This window comes from Ovis canadensis, chromosome 7, assembly GCF_042477335.2.
Source record: "Ovis canadensis isolate MfBH-ARS-UI-01 breed Bighorn chromosome 7, ARS-UI_OviCan_v2, whole genome shotgun sequence".
Lineage (NCBI taxonomy): Eukaryota > Metazoa > Chordata > Mammalia > Artiodactyla > Bovidae > Ovis > Ovis canadensis.
In genome coordinates this window covers 64,673,239-64,689,762 of record NC_091251.1, presented here as the reverse complement: position 1 = coordinate 64,689,762, position 16,524 = coordinate 64,673,239, and the positions used below count along the sequence as shown (strand labels likewise).

Below are 16,524 nucleotides of genomic sequence, written 5' to 3'. Positions count from 1 at the left end.
GCTTGTCAGATTGGTTAAGCATATGATGTCATCAACAACAACAGAACACTTTAACTATAAAGTGTTTATATAACTTTGCTTAGAAGTAAAAGGATGAAAAAAGATATGCCACACAGACAAGCACTAATTATAAGAAAGGTGGAGGGGCTATGGTGATATCAGACAAAGCAGACTTGAAAGTAACAAATGTTACTAGAGATTAAAAACAAAAACATAATAATAATAAAAGAATCAATTCATGAAGAATACATAAAAATCTTAAATGCTTATGCTCCTATTAATAGCTTCAATACATGAGGCTAACGCTGACAGGATCAGAGATTAAAAAATCCACCATCACAAATACAAGATTTTAGCATCTCTCTCAATAACTGAAAAAGTGAAATATCAGTAAAGATAAATTTGTCTTGAAAAACCATAACCAACTAGACCTAACTGATAATAGTTGACATACAGAGACAGAAGAGCAGTCTATCCAATAACAGTAGAATATATGTTATTTTCAAGTACATTTGAAACATTCACTAAGCTATTCCAAAAACAAGATTCAATAAATACTCATCTACTTGGAAACTGATCATCCTATATTATGGGTAACAAGAATAAATTATAATTTTAAAAGGTTTCATTTAACTGAATCACAATGAAAACACACAAAAAATTATGGAATGCAGCTAAACCAGTGCTTAGAGGATTATTTGTAGCATTAAATGTTTACAATGAAAAGACAAAAAAAGTTTAAAATTTCTTTACTGAGGGGCTAGAAAAATAAGTGTCAATTAAAGCCAAGTTAAGCATAAGGAAAAAAAAAGTACATTAAAGGAGAAATAAAATGGAAAACTGACAAGAAAGAAAGTAAATGAAACCAAAAGTTTAGTTTTATTTATAAAATTATTAAACCTCTAGCTAAGCTGATTAAGATAAAAGAAGATACAATTGCTAATTTTCAATAATGAGAGGGAACTGCTAAAAATCCTATAGATAGTAAAGGATGATAAGGGAATATTATTAAACAATATTATACTAACAAACTCACTGCTATAGGAAACATGAACAAATTCCTTGAAGGACACAAATATCAAAACTGCATCAGGAAAAAATTTACTAGCCTTATGTAATTAAAGAAACTGATTTCATAACAAAAACCTTTTCCACAGATGGTTTCACTAGTGAACTCTACCATATTTAAAATATTTAAAAATAAGAGAGAATTCCCTGGCAGTCAGTGGTTAAGACCCCATGCTCTCACTGCTGAGGGCCTAGGTGAGGATCCAGGTTCAATTTCTGGTCAGGGAGCTAAGATCTTATAAGCTGTGCAGGGTGGCCAGAAAATTAAATAAAACAAAAAAGAAATAATTATAATTTTAATTTAAATTCCTTCAAAAAATAAAAGAAAAACACCTCCAAACTCATTTCATGAAGCCAACGTTACCCAGATATCAAAAACAAAGATATTACAAGAAACCATCAGATCAAAAGCCTTAATTAACACAAATAGTCCTTAAAAATAGCTAATCCAATGTAGCAGTATATAAAAGTATAACACAACATATGGAAGTATATGCACCATATGGAGCTTACCAGGGGAATGCAAAGATGCATTCAATGCATTCAAGGGAAAATCAATCAGTATAATTTATCAGGTTAACAGAACCACAGAGAAGTACCATGTGATTATTTCCGTAAGTACAAAAAAATCACTTGATAAAATCAAGTGTGTATTTGTGATAAAAAAAGTCTCTTAACAAAAAAGGAACAGAAGGGAATAACTTTTAAAAAGCTTTCATAAAAAGTTAATGCTAATATCACATTATAAGGTGAATGAATAAATGGTTTTCCCCTAAGACTGAGAACAAGGGAAAGGAAATCCAATTCTCACCATTTCTATTCAGAATTGAGCTGGAGGTTGTAGTTGTGAAAGGTGAGAAAAGTGAACAGACATTTAGACTGAAGTGGGGTTAAACTTTTCTTTATTCATGGATAATATGATTGATTTGGTAGAGAATTCAAAAACTTGACATAACATATGTGAACTTAGTTAAGTCTGCATACTTACAAGGTCAATATACAAATCAGCAATAAAACATAACAAACACTTTTTAATGCCATTTGTGATAAAATCCCAAATCTTATTTAGGAATAATTTAAGCAAAATATATAGAAAACGTATACACAGAAAACCAGAGAACACTGCTGAGAGAAATTATAGAGAAATCAAGTAATATGGAGATACACCATGCTTATAGATTAAGAAAATGTGTCATTAGGATGGCCACTGGCCCCAAATCTATTGATAAACTCATTGAAACACAAACAAATTCCAGTAGACTTTTTTTTTTGACAGAAATTGACAAAGTTATTCTGAAATTTGTATGGAGAAGCCAAAACCAATTCAAATCATTACATCACCTGATGGCAAGACTTTTGACAAAGCTACCACAGACAAGACTGTGGTGATGCCATAAAGACAGATAGCAACTGATGGGAAAAGAGAGACTAGACAAAGACCCAAGGCAGACTTCCTAATAAGCAGTGCTGAAACAACTGGATATCTCTCCATTTGGTTAAAAAAATAAACACTGAAGTTCATCTTATACCAAACATAAATTTAAATGAAATCGGCTCACAGACCTAATACAAAAAGCTAAAACCGTAAGACTTCTAGAAGAAAACGTGACAAAAACAATGTGAGAAAGCTGAGATACCTAGAACAAATGGAATGAATAGGCCAGGACCCCCACCCCCACCCCAATAACTCTAAAATGATGGAAAAATGATTTTAGGGCTTTGGAAACTGACTAACAGCAACATACTGAGAAGCGTTTGATCGTTAAAAACTGCTGAACTTCCCGTATCAACTGCGAGAGTCAGTTGTACTCCTGTCTGGTGCTTCTCCCATGACCTATTCCACACGGATGAGGTTGACTGTGTTTAAACATGAAAAGGAAAACTTGATGACAATGAAAAAAAATAACAAGGAATCTCAACAAAAATTGAGAAAATAGAACATAAAGAAAGATAATCAGACAAAAAAGGAACAAAATCCGAGACTAGAGGGATAAAACCAATCATTTAAACTTATGTGTAATGGCAGCTTCCTATGGAGAGGGGAATTCAAGGGATAAGTATATAAATATATATATATATATATATATGAAGAAATAACGGCTGAGAACTTCTCAAGTCAGATTAATCTACAGATGCAAACTCAGAAATCCCAAAGTAGGATAAACACAAATTGATCCATACCTACCTGTAAGATAGTCTCCTATTGAAAGCAAGAGCAGGTGGGTGAGTGAATGAATATGTGAATGAATCTTGATGGCAAGAAGAGAAAAACAACTCATCATGTACCAGAAAACAACATGATTAACGACTGACTTTTCATCAGAAACAATGAAGGCCAAAGGTAGAGAAATGATATATTCAAAGAGACGGAACGTTTTAAAGAGAAACCTATGAATCAAGAATTCTATATCCAGTAAAATTATTCTTCAAAACAAAGTAAAATAGCCACTCACAGACAAATACAGATCAAGAGAATTCATCGTGAGCAAATCTGACTTATAAGAAATACTAAAGGAAATTTTTTAGACCAAAAGGAATTATCCTTAATTCCTTTGTTTCTCCCTTTACAATCAATACATCAGCAAGGAAGGCTTACTGGCTTTATATCCAAAATATGCCTTGAACCCATTACTGTATTTTTTTCCCCATCTTCCCCTTCCAAGCGAGCAACCGCCTTGCATTCTTATTTCGACTTTTCCAATAGCCTAACTGATTTTCCTGCTTCTACTCTTATCCCCCTAAAAGCCTATTTCCCAACAACTGCTAGGGTATTAAAGAAAAAAAAGAAAAGAAAACTAGATCATACTATTCTCGTACTTGAAATCTTTTAATTGGCTTCCATGCACTTAGAATAAAACACATATTGTTTGCCATAGCTATTCTTTTCTCCTATCATCCTCTCCTCCCTTTGTTAAGTTCTAGCGCACTGGGTTCTTCGTATTCTCCAGACATTCCAGGTTCATTTCTATTTCAGAATTTTTGTACTTTCTGTTCCCTCTGCCTAGTATTTGTCACAGGCAGATTTTTACACAAGACTGGCTTCTTCTTATTCAGGTCTCTTTCCAAATGTCATTTCCTCAGATACTTTTCCTAAATCACTCAATCTAAAGATTCCCTATACACCGTCAGTTGTCTCCTTTTGCCTTGTAAAATTTTTGTAATAGCATTTATTATTATCTGAAGTTGTAAAGCTTACTTATTTTACCATTCATTTAATGTCTACTTCACTCAATAAAATGGAAGCTTTATGAAGCTACAGATCTTACTATCTTGTTCATCAAATATATATATAACTTTAAAAATTATGCTAAAATATAAATACTTCTGAATTCTTAAAAGATTAAAAATCCTTTTTGTTCTTAGTTAGTATTTTATAAATGCCACATTTAATAAATTATACCTTCTGTCTCAACTTTCTCAATGAAAAGAAAAACTGAATATTCCTCCAATATTATCTCAGATTCTAAAAGAAAAAAAAGGCAAGAGTCTTAGATAGCAACTGTACTTGTCTTGTTTACCATTGTATTTTGACACCCAGACAGGGTCTAGCAAAGAGTAATTATGCAGTTACTGAGTGATAGATATAAACAACTGAGAGTAGATATGAACTCTTGAGAGTAGAGAGAAACAGAAAATGCTCTCAGCGGTGGGGGTAAGGCTACCCCTCCATCCCCAGTCACTACCTTCCTAGGTCTTAAGAGAATTATTAAATCTATTTTAACAGACTGGATTTCTTGAGGGCAAGGGAACATGTCCTTTTGTTTCCCAAATATTTAGCATTGGCCCAATAATATTTTTTTTTAGTAAATGCAAGAGCATTAGTCTCTTCATTTGTAAAAGGTAAGTAACAAGATCATCTACTTTAGAGTATTGAAAAAAAGGAAAAAAGGGGGAAAACATCCCCACAAAGTACTCTTTCTCAAACATTAGGTTAGAAAAGCATAGGAGAACCTTTCATACCTCTTCTCCTATGAAGTAATGTTATTTACTCACCTACCGAGAAACTAGTATCATAAGCTAATAAGATCATATACTATTTCAGCACCAGACACTGCAGACCCCTGCTCCCTAACAACAACAAAAAAAAGGTAGCTTATAATGAAGACACAAACCTGCGTAAGAAAGTCCTAATGTCACAAGAGAGAAAGAAGACTAACAACAGTGACATTTTGGGGAATCTAACAGTGCAGTCACTGAATATTCTAGAGCTCAGGGAACATTCCATTAATAAACTTTACATGAAAGAAGTCAGTACTATTCCAGTACTCTCAGTAGCTGCATACTTCTTCCCTTATATGTTTAAGAGAAGATCAATGGAACTGAAAATACAATCTAAATTTAAACTATTTTGTGGCTTTAACTCCCAAAGGCCAGCAGTCCAAACACGAAAAGTATATTATAGCAACAAAACCTAATACATTAAATATTTTAAACAAATTCTTATACTCTACAAGTCCAATCTAAATGTAAATGATTATTGTGGCTTTAATTCTTGAAGTCTAGCAACCCAAATATAAAAAACACACTACCACAACAAAAGGGCTTCCCTGGTAGCTCAGATGGTAAAGAATCCGCCTGCAACACAAAAGACCTCAGTTCGATTCTTAGGTCGGGAAGATTCCCCTGAAGAAGGGATAGGCTACCCACTCCAGTATTCTTGGGCTTCCCTGGTGACTGAGCTGGTAAAGAACCCACCTGCAATGTGGGAGACCTGGGTTCGATCCTTGGGTTGGGAAGATCCCCTGGAGAAGGGAAAGTCTACTCACTCCAGTATTCTGGCCCAGAGAATTTCATGGACTGTATAGTCCATGGGGTTGCAAAGAGACACAACTGAGAGACTTTCACATCACTCACCACAAGAAAACTAACCTATCAAACACCTTAAATTTTTTCTTTAACAAATCCTTTAAGAATTACTAGAATAGAAAGCTAAACATTCACTTTATTAAATGCTGAAGCGATCTTTAGTAAAAGCCAGTAAGTTTCAAAAACATGCAGTTACCTCAGATTATGATTTCATTATTGATGACATATAGGAAAGTAGACAGCATATAGCCAGTTCACCCCTATGGTTGCAATTAAATGTCAAATTTTACTCACTAAAACTCAGTTATATTTAAAATAAGTATTTACTGAAAAATAATATATTTTATGTAGTGGGAAAAGCCTTATCACAAAAAAACTTTAAGATTAGTTATTTTACTTACCAAAATGCAGTCCACCTTAGATTGTATAGTTTTGCTAAAAGAAAAAGAAAGTTAAATTAGTAAGACTAATAAATTTATTAAATATTCAAAGTATTTTCAAACACGTGGTAATTTACTATCCATATCCATTTTTTCATATCCATGAAAAAAGTAAGTTAAATTTCTTATTAAGATTAGGCATTGGAGCCTAAAACTGCATTTTTCACAAAGCAAAACAAAAACCTATCTCCTACTCATCGTACTAAATTCAATCCTAAAACACGATCAGAATATTTACTGAGTTCATTGCTATAGTAATCTTATTGTTGTTATGCTCTATCATTATAACAGATATTTTAAACAAACGATTAAATTTCTAGTCATACATAAAACTGCAGATGTATTAGTACATATAGTACATACAGAAATAGAACACAGAGTTTACTTTGGACAATGATTTGTTTAGCATCTAAAAGCCATAATGGTATGATATTATCTGTATATCTAAAGACTTGTTACAAAGTAGATTCTCTTGGAGACTTTCCTGGCAGTACAGTGGTTAAGACTCCTTGCTTCCACTGTAGGGGACTGTGGGTTCGATTCCTGGTTGGGGAACTAAAATCCCACATACAGCTTGTTGAGCTGTAAAAATTTAAAAAAAAAATTTTTTTTTTAATTTAAAAAATAAAAAGTAGATTCTCTTCCCCTCCCCTCTTTCTCCCTCCTCCCTCATATACACACAGACACACACACACGGACTCCCTAGACATAAAAGTAAAAAAGATTAGCTAAAATGACAATAAGTTGGAGAAAAAGACTATACTTAGAAATAACACAAAAGCCACTATATATAAATTTAACTGAATTACTGAAAAAAGTGAACAATATATAAAACAAATGAAGCCAGTATAAAATAATTTAATAACTGAATCTTAACACATCAAAGGGCAAATGAAATGAAATCATATAAAAGTTCAAAGATAGTTTATATACAGTCATAAAAGATGTTACAAACCATATTATCTTCAACAAAAGGTTCTAGAGCCATATAAATGCAAAAAATGGTCATTTGCCTTTATATACAGCTATACATTTAATCTGTGGAGTAAGCAAAATTAAGTATTTAAATAACAATTCAGTTAATGCAATCAGTAACCTCAAAACTTTACCCTTGTACTTGAATTTCAAATTTGATTATTTAAAGACCAAAGTGTGACTGCATTAAACTCAACTGCAAAATTCAGAATCATTAACAGAAAAAGAAAAGTAAATGATACCTTTTGGTAAGAGGAACTGAAATCCCCTCCTCCAAAGAAAATCTTCAGTTTAAAATTTTGGGGGATTTTGGGATTGTGTGCATAGCTTCTCACTCATTAGCAGCTAAAGCGTGCTATCTTTCTCACTTAACTCCCACAGTTTCTCTGAGATAAGAGGGTTTTCTATAGTTTAAGAATTGTTGTGAAAAAATAATATATCAAAAATATAACTGTTTCTCACCAAGAGTTTTCATTCCAATCCCAAAGAAATCCAATGCCAAAGAATGTTCAAACTACCACACAACTGCATTCATCTTACACGCTACCAAAGTAATGCTCAAAATTCTCCAAGCCAGGCTTCAATAGTATGTGATCCATAAAATTCCAGATGCTCAAGCTGGATTCAGAAAAGGCAGAGGAACCAGAGACCAAATTGCCAACATCCGTTGGATCATCGAAAAAGCAAGAGAGTTTCAGAAAAACAACTACTTCTGTCTTATTGATTACACCAGAGTCTTTGACTGTGGATCATAACAAACTGGGAAGTTCTTAAAGAGATGGGAATACCAGACTACCTTACCAGCTTCCTGAGAAATCTGTATGCAGGTGAGGAAGCAACAGTTAAAACCAGACATGGAACAGACTGGTTCCAAACTGGGAAAGGAGTACGTCAAGGCTGTATATTGTCATCCTGCTTATTTAACTTATATGCAGAGCACATCATGTGAAATGCCAGGATGGATGAAGCACAAGCTGGAATCAAGATTACCAGGAGAAATATCAATAACCTCAGATACACAGATGACACCACCTTTAAGGCAGAAAGTGAAGAAGTAGTAAAGAGCTTCTTGATGAAAGTGAAAGAGGAGAGTGAAAAAGCTATGTTAAAACGCAACATTCAAAAAATGAAGACCATGGCATCCAGTCCCATCACTTCATGGAAGCAATGGAAACAGTGACAGACTTTATTTCCTTGGGCTCCAAAATCACTGCAGATGGTGATTGCAGCCATGAAATTAAAAGATGCTTGCTCCTTGGAAGAAAAGTTATGATCAACCTAGGCAGCATATTAAAAAGCAGAGACATTACTTTGCCAACAAAGGTCTGTCTAGTCAAAGCTATGGTTTTTCCAGTAGTCATGTACGTATGTGAGAGTTGGACTGTGAAGAAAGCTGAGTGCCGAAGAATTGATGCTTTTGAACTGTGGTGTTGGAGAAGACTCTTGAGAGTCCCTTGGACTGCAAGGTGATTTAACCTGTCCATCCTAAAGGAAATCAGTCCTGAATATTCACTGGTAGGAGTGATGCTGAAGCTGAAGCTCCAATACTTTGGCCCCGTGATGTGAAGAACTGACTCATTGGAAAAGACCCTGATGCTGGGAAAGATTGAGGGCAGGAGGAGAAAAGGATGACAGAGGATGAGATGGCTGGGATGGCATCACCGACTAGATGGACATGAGTTTGAGCAAGCTCCTGGCATTGGTGATGGACAGGGAGGCCTCCCGTGCTGTGGTCCATGGGGTCGCAAAGAGTCGGACATGACTGAGTGACTAACCTGAAGAGGGTTTTCTATAGTTTAAGAATTGCTGCTAAAAAATAATATACAAAAAATACAACTGTTTCTCACCACCTTGGTCTAAACCATCATCATTTCTTTTCAAAAGTGTTATAATAACCTTCTAATTGGTTTCCCTGCATCTATCCTTACACCCTCCAGCATCAGTCCTGTGAGCTACTCTCAACCAAGTGTTCAAAGTGACACCATCCACCACATTAGTCCTATGTTCCTAGAGGATCCAGTCCTGTGCTATCTTTCTCATCTCATATCATACTAGTCTATTCCTCATTCATTTAGCTCCTGCCATGCTGGCCTCCCTGCTGCTTCTCAAGGCAGGAGTAGGGCCTTGCACTGGCTTTTTCAGTCAGCCTCTAAGACCCTTCCTCCATATAACTTATCTGTTCACTTTCTTCATGATTTTGCTAGATATTATCTTTTACAGACACTTCTTCCCTGACTACTTCTTCATGTAAAATATTTTCCATCACTTATCTTCCTTGTCTAGAATTTACACTCCATGAAAATGGGCTCAATCTGTTTTGCTCACTGCTGTATTATCATTTGGCACATGTTAGATGGTCAATAAAATCCACTGAATAAATGAGTGACAAAATGTACACTTAGTCCCCATATAAAGAAAATTCTTTGGGACCACTTAGAAAAGCATATTTTAGACAAATCAACATGAAAGTGAAAATATGATTTTTTTAAACCATAGATCTAAATATATTCCCCTTTACTAGAAGCTTTTAAATGTTTATATAAATGCCATTACACTGTATATATTCTGCAAATGTCTTTTTCACCAAACCCTGTCTTTGAGATCTCTCCATGTTGATACACTTTAGATGAAGTCCATTTATTTTAACTGCTGAAAGTATTTCACTGAATGACTATATCACATTTATTCATCCATTCCTTACTGAAAGCCAATTAGGTACTTTTCAGATTTTCTTCAAGCAATGCTGCAACAAATGTCTTTGTACATGTCTCCTGGTATACACAATCAAAAACTTCTCAGTTATAAATCTGGAAGTCAATTTTCTAGGATTCATGAATATATATTTTCAGTTTAATTATGTATTACAGAATTCCTCTCCAAAAATTCCTGTATACATTCATACTTCCATAGGCAGAATATATAGTCTCTATTTTCCTATTCAGTTCAGTTCAGTCGCTCAATCCTGTCCGACTTTTTGCGACTCTATGGACTGCAGAATACTAGGCGACCCTGTCCATCACCAACTCCTGGAGCTTACTCAAACTCATGTCCATTGAGTCGGTGATACCATCCAGCTATCTCATCCTCTGTCGACCCCTTCTCCTCCCGCTTTCAGTCTTTCCCAGCATCGGGGTCTTTTCAAATCAGTCAGCTCTTTGCATCAGGTATTGGAGCTTCAGCTTCAGTATCACTCCTGCTAATGAATATTCAGGACTGATTTTCTTTAGGATGGACAGGTTGGATCTCCTTGCAGTCCAAGAGACTCGCAAGAGTCTTCTCTTACACCACAGTTCAAAAGATTCAATTCTTCGACACTCAGCTTTCTTTATAGTCCAACTCTCACATCCATACATGACTATGGGAAAAACCGTAACTTTGACTAGATGGACCTTTGTTCGCAAAGTAATGTCTCTGCTTTTTAATATGCTGTCTAGGTTGGTCATAACTCTCCTTCCAAGGAGTAAGCATCTTTTAATTTCATGGCTGCAGTCACCATTTGCAGTGATTTTGGAGCCAAAAAAATAGTCTGCCACTGTTTCCCCATCTATCTGACATGAAGTGATGGGACCAAATGCCATGATCTTAGTTTTCTGAATGCTGAGCTTTAAACCAACTTTTTCTACTCTCATCTCTCCTCTTTCATTTTCATCAAGAGGCTCTTTAGTTCTTCTTCACTTTCTGCTATAAGGGTAGTGTCATCTGCATATCTGAGGTTATTGCTGTTTCTCCCAGCAATCGTGATGCAAGCTTGTGCTTCCTCCAGCCCAGCGTTTCTCATGATGTATTCTGCATATAAGTTAAATAAGCAGGATGACAATATACAGCCTTGACGTACTCCTTTTCCTATTTGGAACCAGTCTGTTGTTCCATGTCCATTTCTAACTGTTGCTTTCTGACCTGCCTACAGGTTTCTCAAGAGGCAGGTCAGGTAGTCTGGTATTCCCATCTCTTTCAGAATTTTCCACAGTTTATTGTGATCCATACAGTCAAAGGCTTTGGCATAGTCAATAAAGCAGAAATAGATATTTTTCTGGAACTCTCTTGCTTTTTCCATGATCCAGCAGATGTTGGCAATTTGATCTCTGGTTCCTCTCCCTTTTCTAAAACCAGCCTGAACATCTGGAAGTTCACAGTTCAAATATCACTGAAGCCTGGCTTAGAGAATTTTGAGCATTACTTTCCTAGCGTGTGAGATGAGTGCAATTGTGTGGTAGTTTGAGTTAATTTTCCTATTAACTTGTGCAAAAAAAGTACATGTAGATGACATTTATACACAATACATATATACATTAAAAACTTGCCATTCTAATGGGTATGAAAAAATTTTAAATTGCCAGCATCCCAATTACTAACAATGTTTTATACTTTTTCACCTGCTTCTTGACTGTATGGGTTCTCCTCCATAGCTGCTGGTTCTTGTTTTTGCCCATTTTTAAGTGGAATTGATGATTTCTTATTAAATTGGAATAGTTCTTTATATATTCTAGATACTAGTCTTCTCATCTGAAGTTTGCTAGTGATACATTTTAGTAACTTAGTTAGTTAGTTCAGTCACTCAGTTGTGTCTGACTCTTTGTGACCCCCTGAATCGCAGCACGCCAGGCCTCCCTGTCCATCCCAACTCCCGGAGTTCACTCAGACTCATGTCCATCGAGTCAGTGATGCTATCCAGCCATCTCATCCTTTGTCATCCCCTTCTCCTCCTGCCCCCAATCCCTCCCACCATCAGAGTCTTTTCCAATGAGTCAACTTTTCGCATGAGGTGGCCAAAGTACTGGAGTTTCAGCTTTAGCATCATTCCTTCCAAAGAAATCCCAGGGCTGATCTCCTTCAGAATGGATTGGTTGGATCTCCTTGCAGTCCAAGGGACTCTCAAGAGTCTTCTCCAACACCACAGTTCAAACACATCAATTTTTCGGCGCTCAGCCTCCTTCACAGTCCAACTCTCACATCCATACATGACTACTGGAAAAACTTACTGAAGTTTAAATTCTTGATTTAGTAAAAGTTATTAATTTTTTTCTTTATGACCTGTGCTTTTGTTGTTAAGAAATCCTATCTAGCTAAACTTTTAAAGACATTCCATATTTTGCTCTAAAATTTTTGAAGTTAGTTTTTTTGATTTTGATTTTAATCAGAGTTTATTCTGTATGGTATTTGGCAAACCAATTGTTTCCTATTTTTCTATGGGCTTCCCTTGTGGCTTAGCTGGTAAAGAATCCGCCTGCAATGTGGGAGGCCTGTGTTCAATCCCTGGCTTCGGAAGACCCCCGGAAGAAGGGAACAGTATTAACCCACTCCAGTCTTTTGGCCTGGAGAATTCCATGGATTGTATAGTCCATAGGATTGCAAAGGGTCAGACACGACTGAGCGACTTTCACTTGGGCTTCCCTGATAGATCAGTTGATAAAGAATCCGCCTGCACTGCAGGAGACCCTGGGTTGGGAAGATCTGTTACAGAAGGATAGGCTTGGCCTTCCCTTGTGGGAATAAGGGAAAGAATTCCCAGCTGGTAAAGAATTCACTTGCAATGCAAGAGACCTGTGTTCAATCCCTGGTTTAGGAAGATCCCATGGAGATGGGAAAGGCTACCCACTCCAGTATTCTGGCCTGGAAAATTCCATGGACTGAATAGTCCATGGGGTGGCTAAGAGTCGACATGACTGAGTGACTTTCACTTTCACTTTACTATGCGTACATGCTTTACATACATGTTTACACACATGCTTGAATCTGTTTCAAGCTTTTTTCATTTTTATTACTAATCTACTTGTCTATACCTGAGTCAATACCACGCTTTGAATGTGCATGACACTTGTTGACCATTTCTGGAATGATCTTGATAATTCTTGGACGTCTAACTCCAGGTGAGCTTTTAGTTTTTCCGTATTCAACTGTACTGATACTATAGGTATTACAGAAATGGGCGAGTTAACTGATAATTTGAATTTATTCTGTCCTAAAAGATGTCATGTAATTTTCTCTAATATCTTTTGTTAATGAGTACTAGGAAGCTTATAAATGGTATTATAAACTGTATCTCTTTTTTCTTAATATGTTTTCAAACTGGTTTCATGTACATTCTGATGTGGTGAATGTTGGTATTGGTATTCTATGCTGACTTTATATCCAGCAGCCTTCTTGAACTCTGATTCGTTCTAATTGTACACAGATTCTCTTGTAGAATATAATTTCACTTATGATAGTGAAAATATTCTTTTTCCTTTCCAATCTCTATTTCCTCCCACCTCTGCTTCTTATCTAATTACTTTGACTAAAATATCTAATTTAACGGTAAAAAGTAGGAGTGACGGTAGACATCCTTGTTCCGTTTCCAAATTTTGTTTCAAAAATTTAATATACTGCAATATTCCATTTAGTGGATGTTTTACAATTTCCTAAAATATTCTCTGAATAATGGATGGTTTGACTGACTCAATTAAAATAAAATAAAGCTTCAACATTTTAATGTTCTGCTTTGAATACTGACAAGCTAACTTAGAGTAGCTTTTCCATCTTTAACAACCATATACTGTGGATAAAATATAAAAACAGATATGACCAAAAGCAGGTAGTAACTGGAGGGGCATCAACCTTAAAAGAAGGAACTGCACCAGATAGGAACTGCACCAGATAGTATCTGTATTTACAGGGCTGTTGCCTGAGGTCACTTATTACAGACACAATGACAATCAGTAGGGACTGAAACAAAAATGTGCCTTCCTGCTAGCTGAGGAGCCACAGTACGAAGTCTAGGGCTAGAAAGCACCACAAGATTTCTGTGTAAACTATGCCCAAATATTTAGATGGCCTTCATTTGGGGAAGGCTCCAAGGAGTCCAGCAAAAAGCAACAGCTGAAAAGTGTAAAGATCTGAGTTGAGAGGAGACTTCTGTTGCTACTTAACACAGGAATGATAATGTTGGGGCATTTGAATTCAGCCCTGTTATCTATCAGGACAAAACAAAACAAAACAAAACCTCATCAGAGAAAAATAACAGAATTCAAAGTCTACAACTATCACGATACCCATCATACAAGCAAAATTTACCAGAACAAAGAAAAAGGAAAGAGACCCAGAGTCAAGAAAAAGAAGCAGCTCAAAGAAAACAAACCCTGAATAATCTAGACTTCAGAATTACAGACAAAGACTTCAAAGCAAGTATTATAAATACATTCAAGTATTTCAGGAAAATATGGTCGTAATAAATGTACACATGGGAGGAATCTCAGCTGAGAGTAGAACTGAAAGAACCAAATGGAAATTCTACAAGTAAAACGGACAGTATTTGAAATGCAAAATTCATTGGATTTCTTTAAAGGAGATCAGATACAGCAGAAAAAAGGTCACTAAAGCAGTAAATAATCAGTACATTTTACTGATTCTAAAGGAGAGAGAAAAATATCTTCAAAATAATAAATAGAGCTTCAGAGATTCATAGTACAATAACAAACGGTCTAGTTATATACAACTGAAGATAATGAGACAGAAAAATATCTGTTAATGACCAAAATTTCTCCAAATTTTGTGAGAAATACAAACTTACATATTCAAAGCAGCTCAGCAAATTCCAAGCAGAATAATTAGAAAGAAAATCACACAGGAACACATCACAATCAAAGGGATGAAAACATCACGATGAAAGCAAATCTTGAAGGCAGCCGGAGTAAAGTAACATTATTACAGTTTAAAAAAAAAACGTGGTATGAATGATAGCTGATTTCTATACAGTCAGACAATTTGCAACAGGGATGCCAAAGCAATTCAAAAGATAAAAGGAAAAACCTTTCCAGCAAAGGTTGATGGAATAACTGGATGTATCTATAAACAAGAGAACACAGCTCACTCTGTAGGAAAATTTGAGTTGGCTCATAAAATTAACCACCAAAGTTTAAATTATAGAATGCCTAGAAGAAGATCATGACCTGAAAATATATAAAGATGTCAGAAAATAAACAAGTCACCAATCAGAAGAAAATATTTGCAAAATGTATCTGATGAAACTTATGCCCAGAATATATACTGAGTTCCTATAACTCAAAAATCAAGACAAGTAATCCAATTAATAAATGAGCACACAACAGAAATAGATAGTTCACGAAGAAAAGATAGACAAATCATCTAATGAAAGCACATGAAAAGATGTTCACCATTAGTCATCAGGATATACTATATACGTACTGGGATGGTTAAAATTAGAAACACTTGGAAACACCAAAAGTTGGCAAAGTTGAGCAATCACATCTGTCATATCTGATGGAAATAAAAAAAGTAAAATCACTTTGAAAAACTTTAGTAAATATAAACCTATTATATAACACAACAATTCTGTCCCTAGGTATTTTCCAAGAGAAACAAAACTGTGTCCACAAAACAGACTCTTACAAACATGTTCACAGAATCTTTAGTAAAAATGCCCCCAAACTGAAAACAATCCAAGTGGCAGTTAACATAAGAATAGATAAAAATGCTATATATTCATAGATTGGAATACTACTCAGTAACAAGAAACAACAGTAGTGACAACTTCTGATACATAAAAGAACATGGATGAATCTACAGGACATTATACTGAGCCAAGACAACACCTAGAAGTTTGTTCTGTACAGTTCCATTTATATGATGTTCTGGAATAGACAAACTTAATCAATGGAGTAAGAAAAATTAGAAAAAGTGGCTGTCTTGGGACAGGGGTGGGAGGCTGACTGGAAAAAGAGTATGTATGGACTCTGTAATAGATGGCCCCATTTTCCCTTTTCAGGAAAAAAGGACACTGTCCCCCACCTGCTGGGAGTGCTTCCAGCAGAAAAAGTGAGTGTTAGTCACTTGGCTACAGCCAACTCTTTAGGACCCCATGGACTGCAGCCTGCCAGGCTCCTCTGTCCAGGGGACTCTCCAGGCAAGAATACTGGAATGGGTTGCCATTCCCTTCTCCAGGGATCTTCCTGACCCAGGGATCGAGCCAGAGTCTCCAGCACTGCAGGCAGATTTTTTACATCTGAGCCACCAGGGAATCCCGAAATAGCAAAGCCAGGACAGCTGGCATACTGAATGCAGCACTTTAACAGCTTCATCTTTTAGGATTTGAAATAGCTTGACTGGAATTCCATCACTTCCACTAGCTTTGTTCTGCATTCAATATGCCAGCTAATTTGAAAAACTCAGCAGTGGCCACAGGACTGGAAAAGGTCAGTTTTCATTCCAATCCCAAAGAATGGCAATGCCAAAGAATGTT

At 35.8% G+C, this 16,524-nt stretch overlaps 1 protein-coding gene across 3 annotated transcripts in view; it reads right to left on the bottom strand.

Moving 5' to 3' along the window:
• The window catches only part of RFX7 (regulatory factor X7), a 146,780-nt gene that overhangs the window by 68,572 nt on the left and 61,684 nt on the right, over positions 1 to 16,524 (bottom strand). For all 3 annotated transcript variants that reach the window (XM_069596416.1, XM_069596417.1, XM_069596418.1), the window contains exon 3: positions 6,276 to 6,309. In XM_069596416.1, the coding sequence (XP_069452517.1) occupies positions 6,276 to 6,309 (34 nt within the window). The remainder of the gene's footprint in view (positions 1 to 6,275; positions 6,310 to 16,524) is intronic.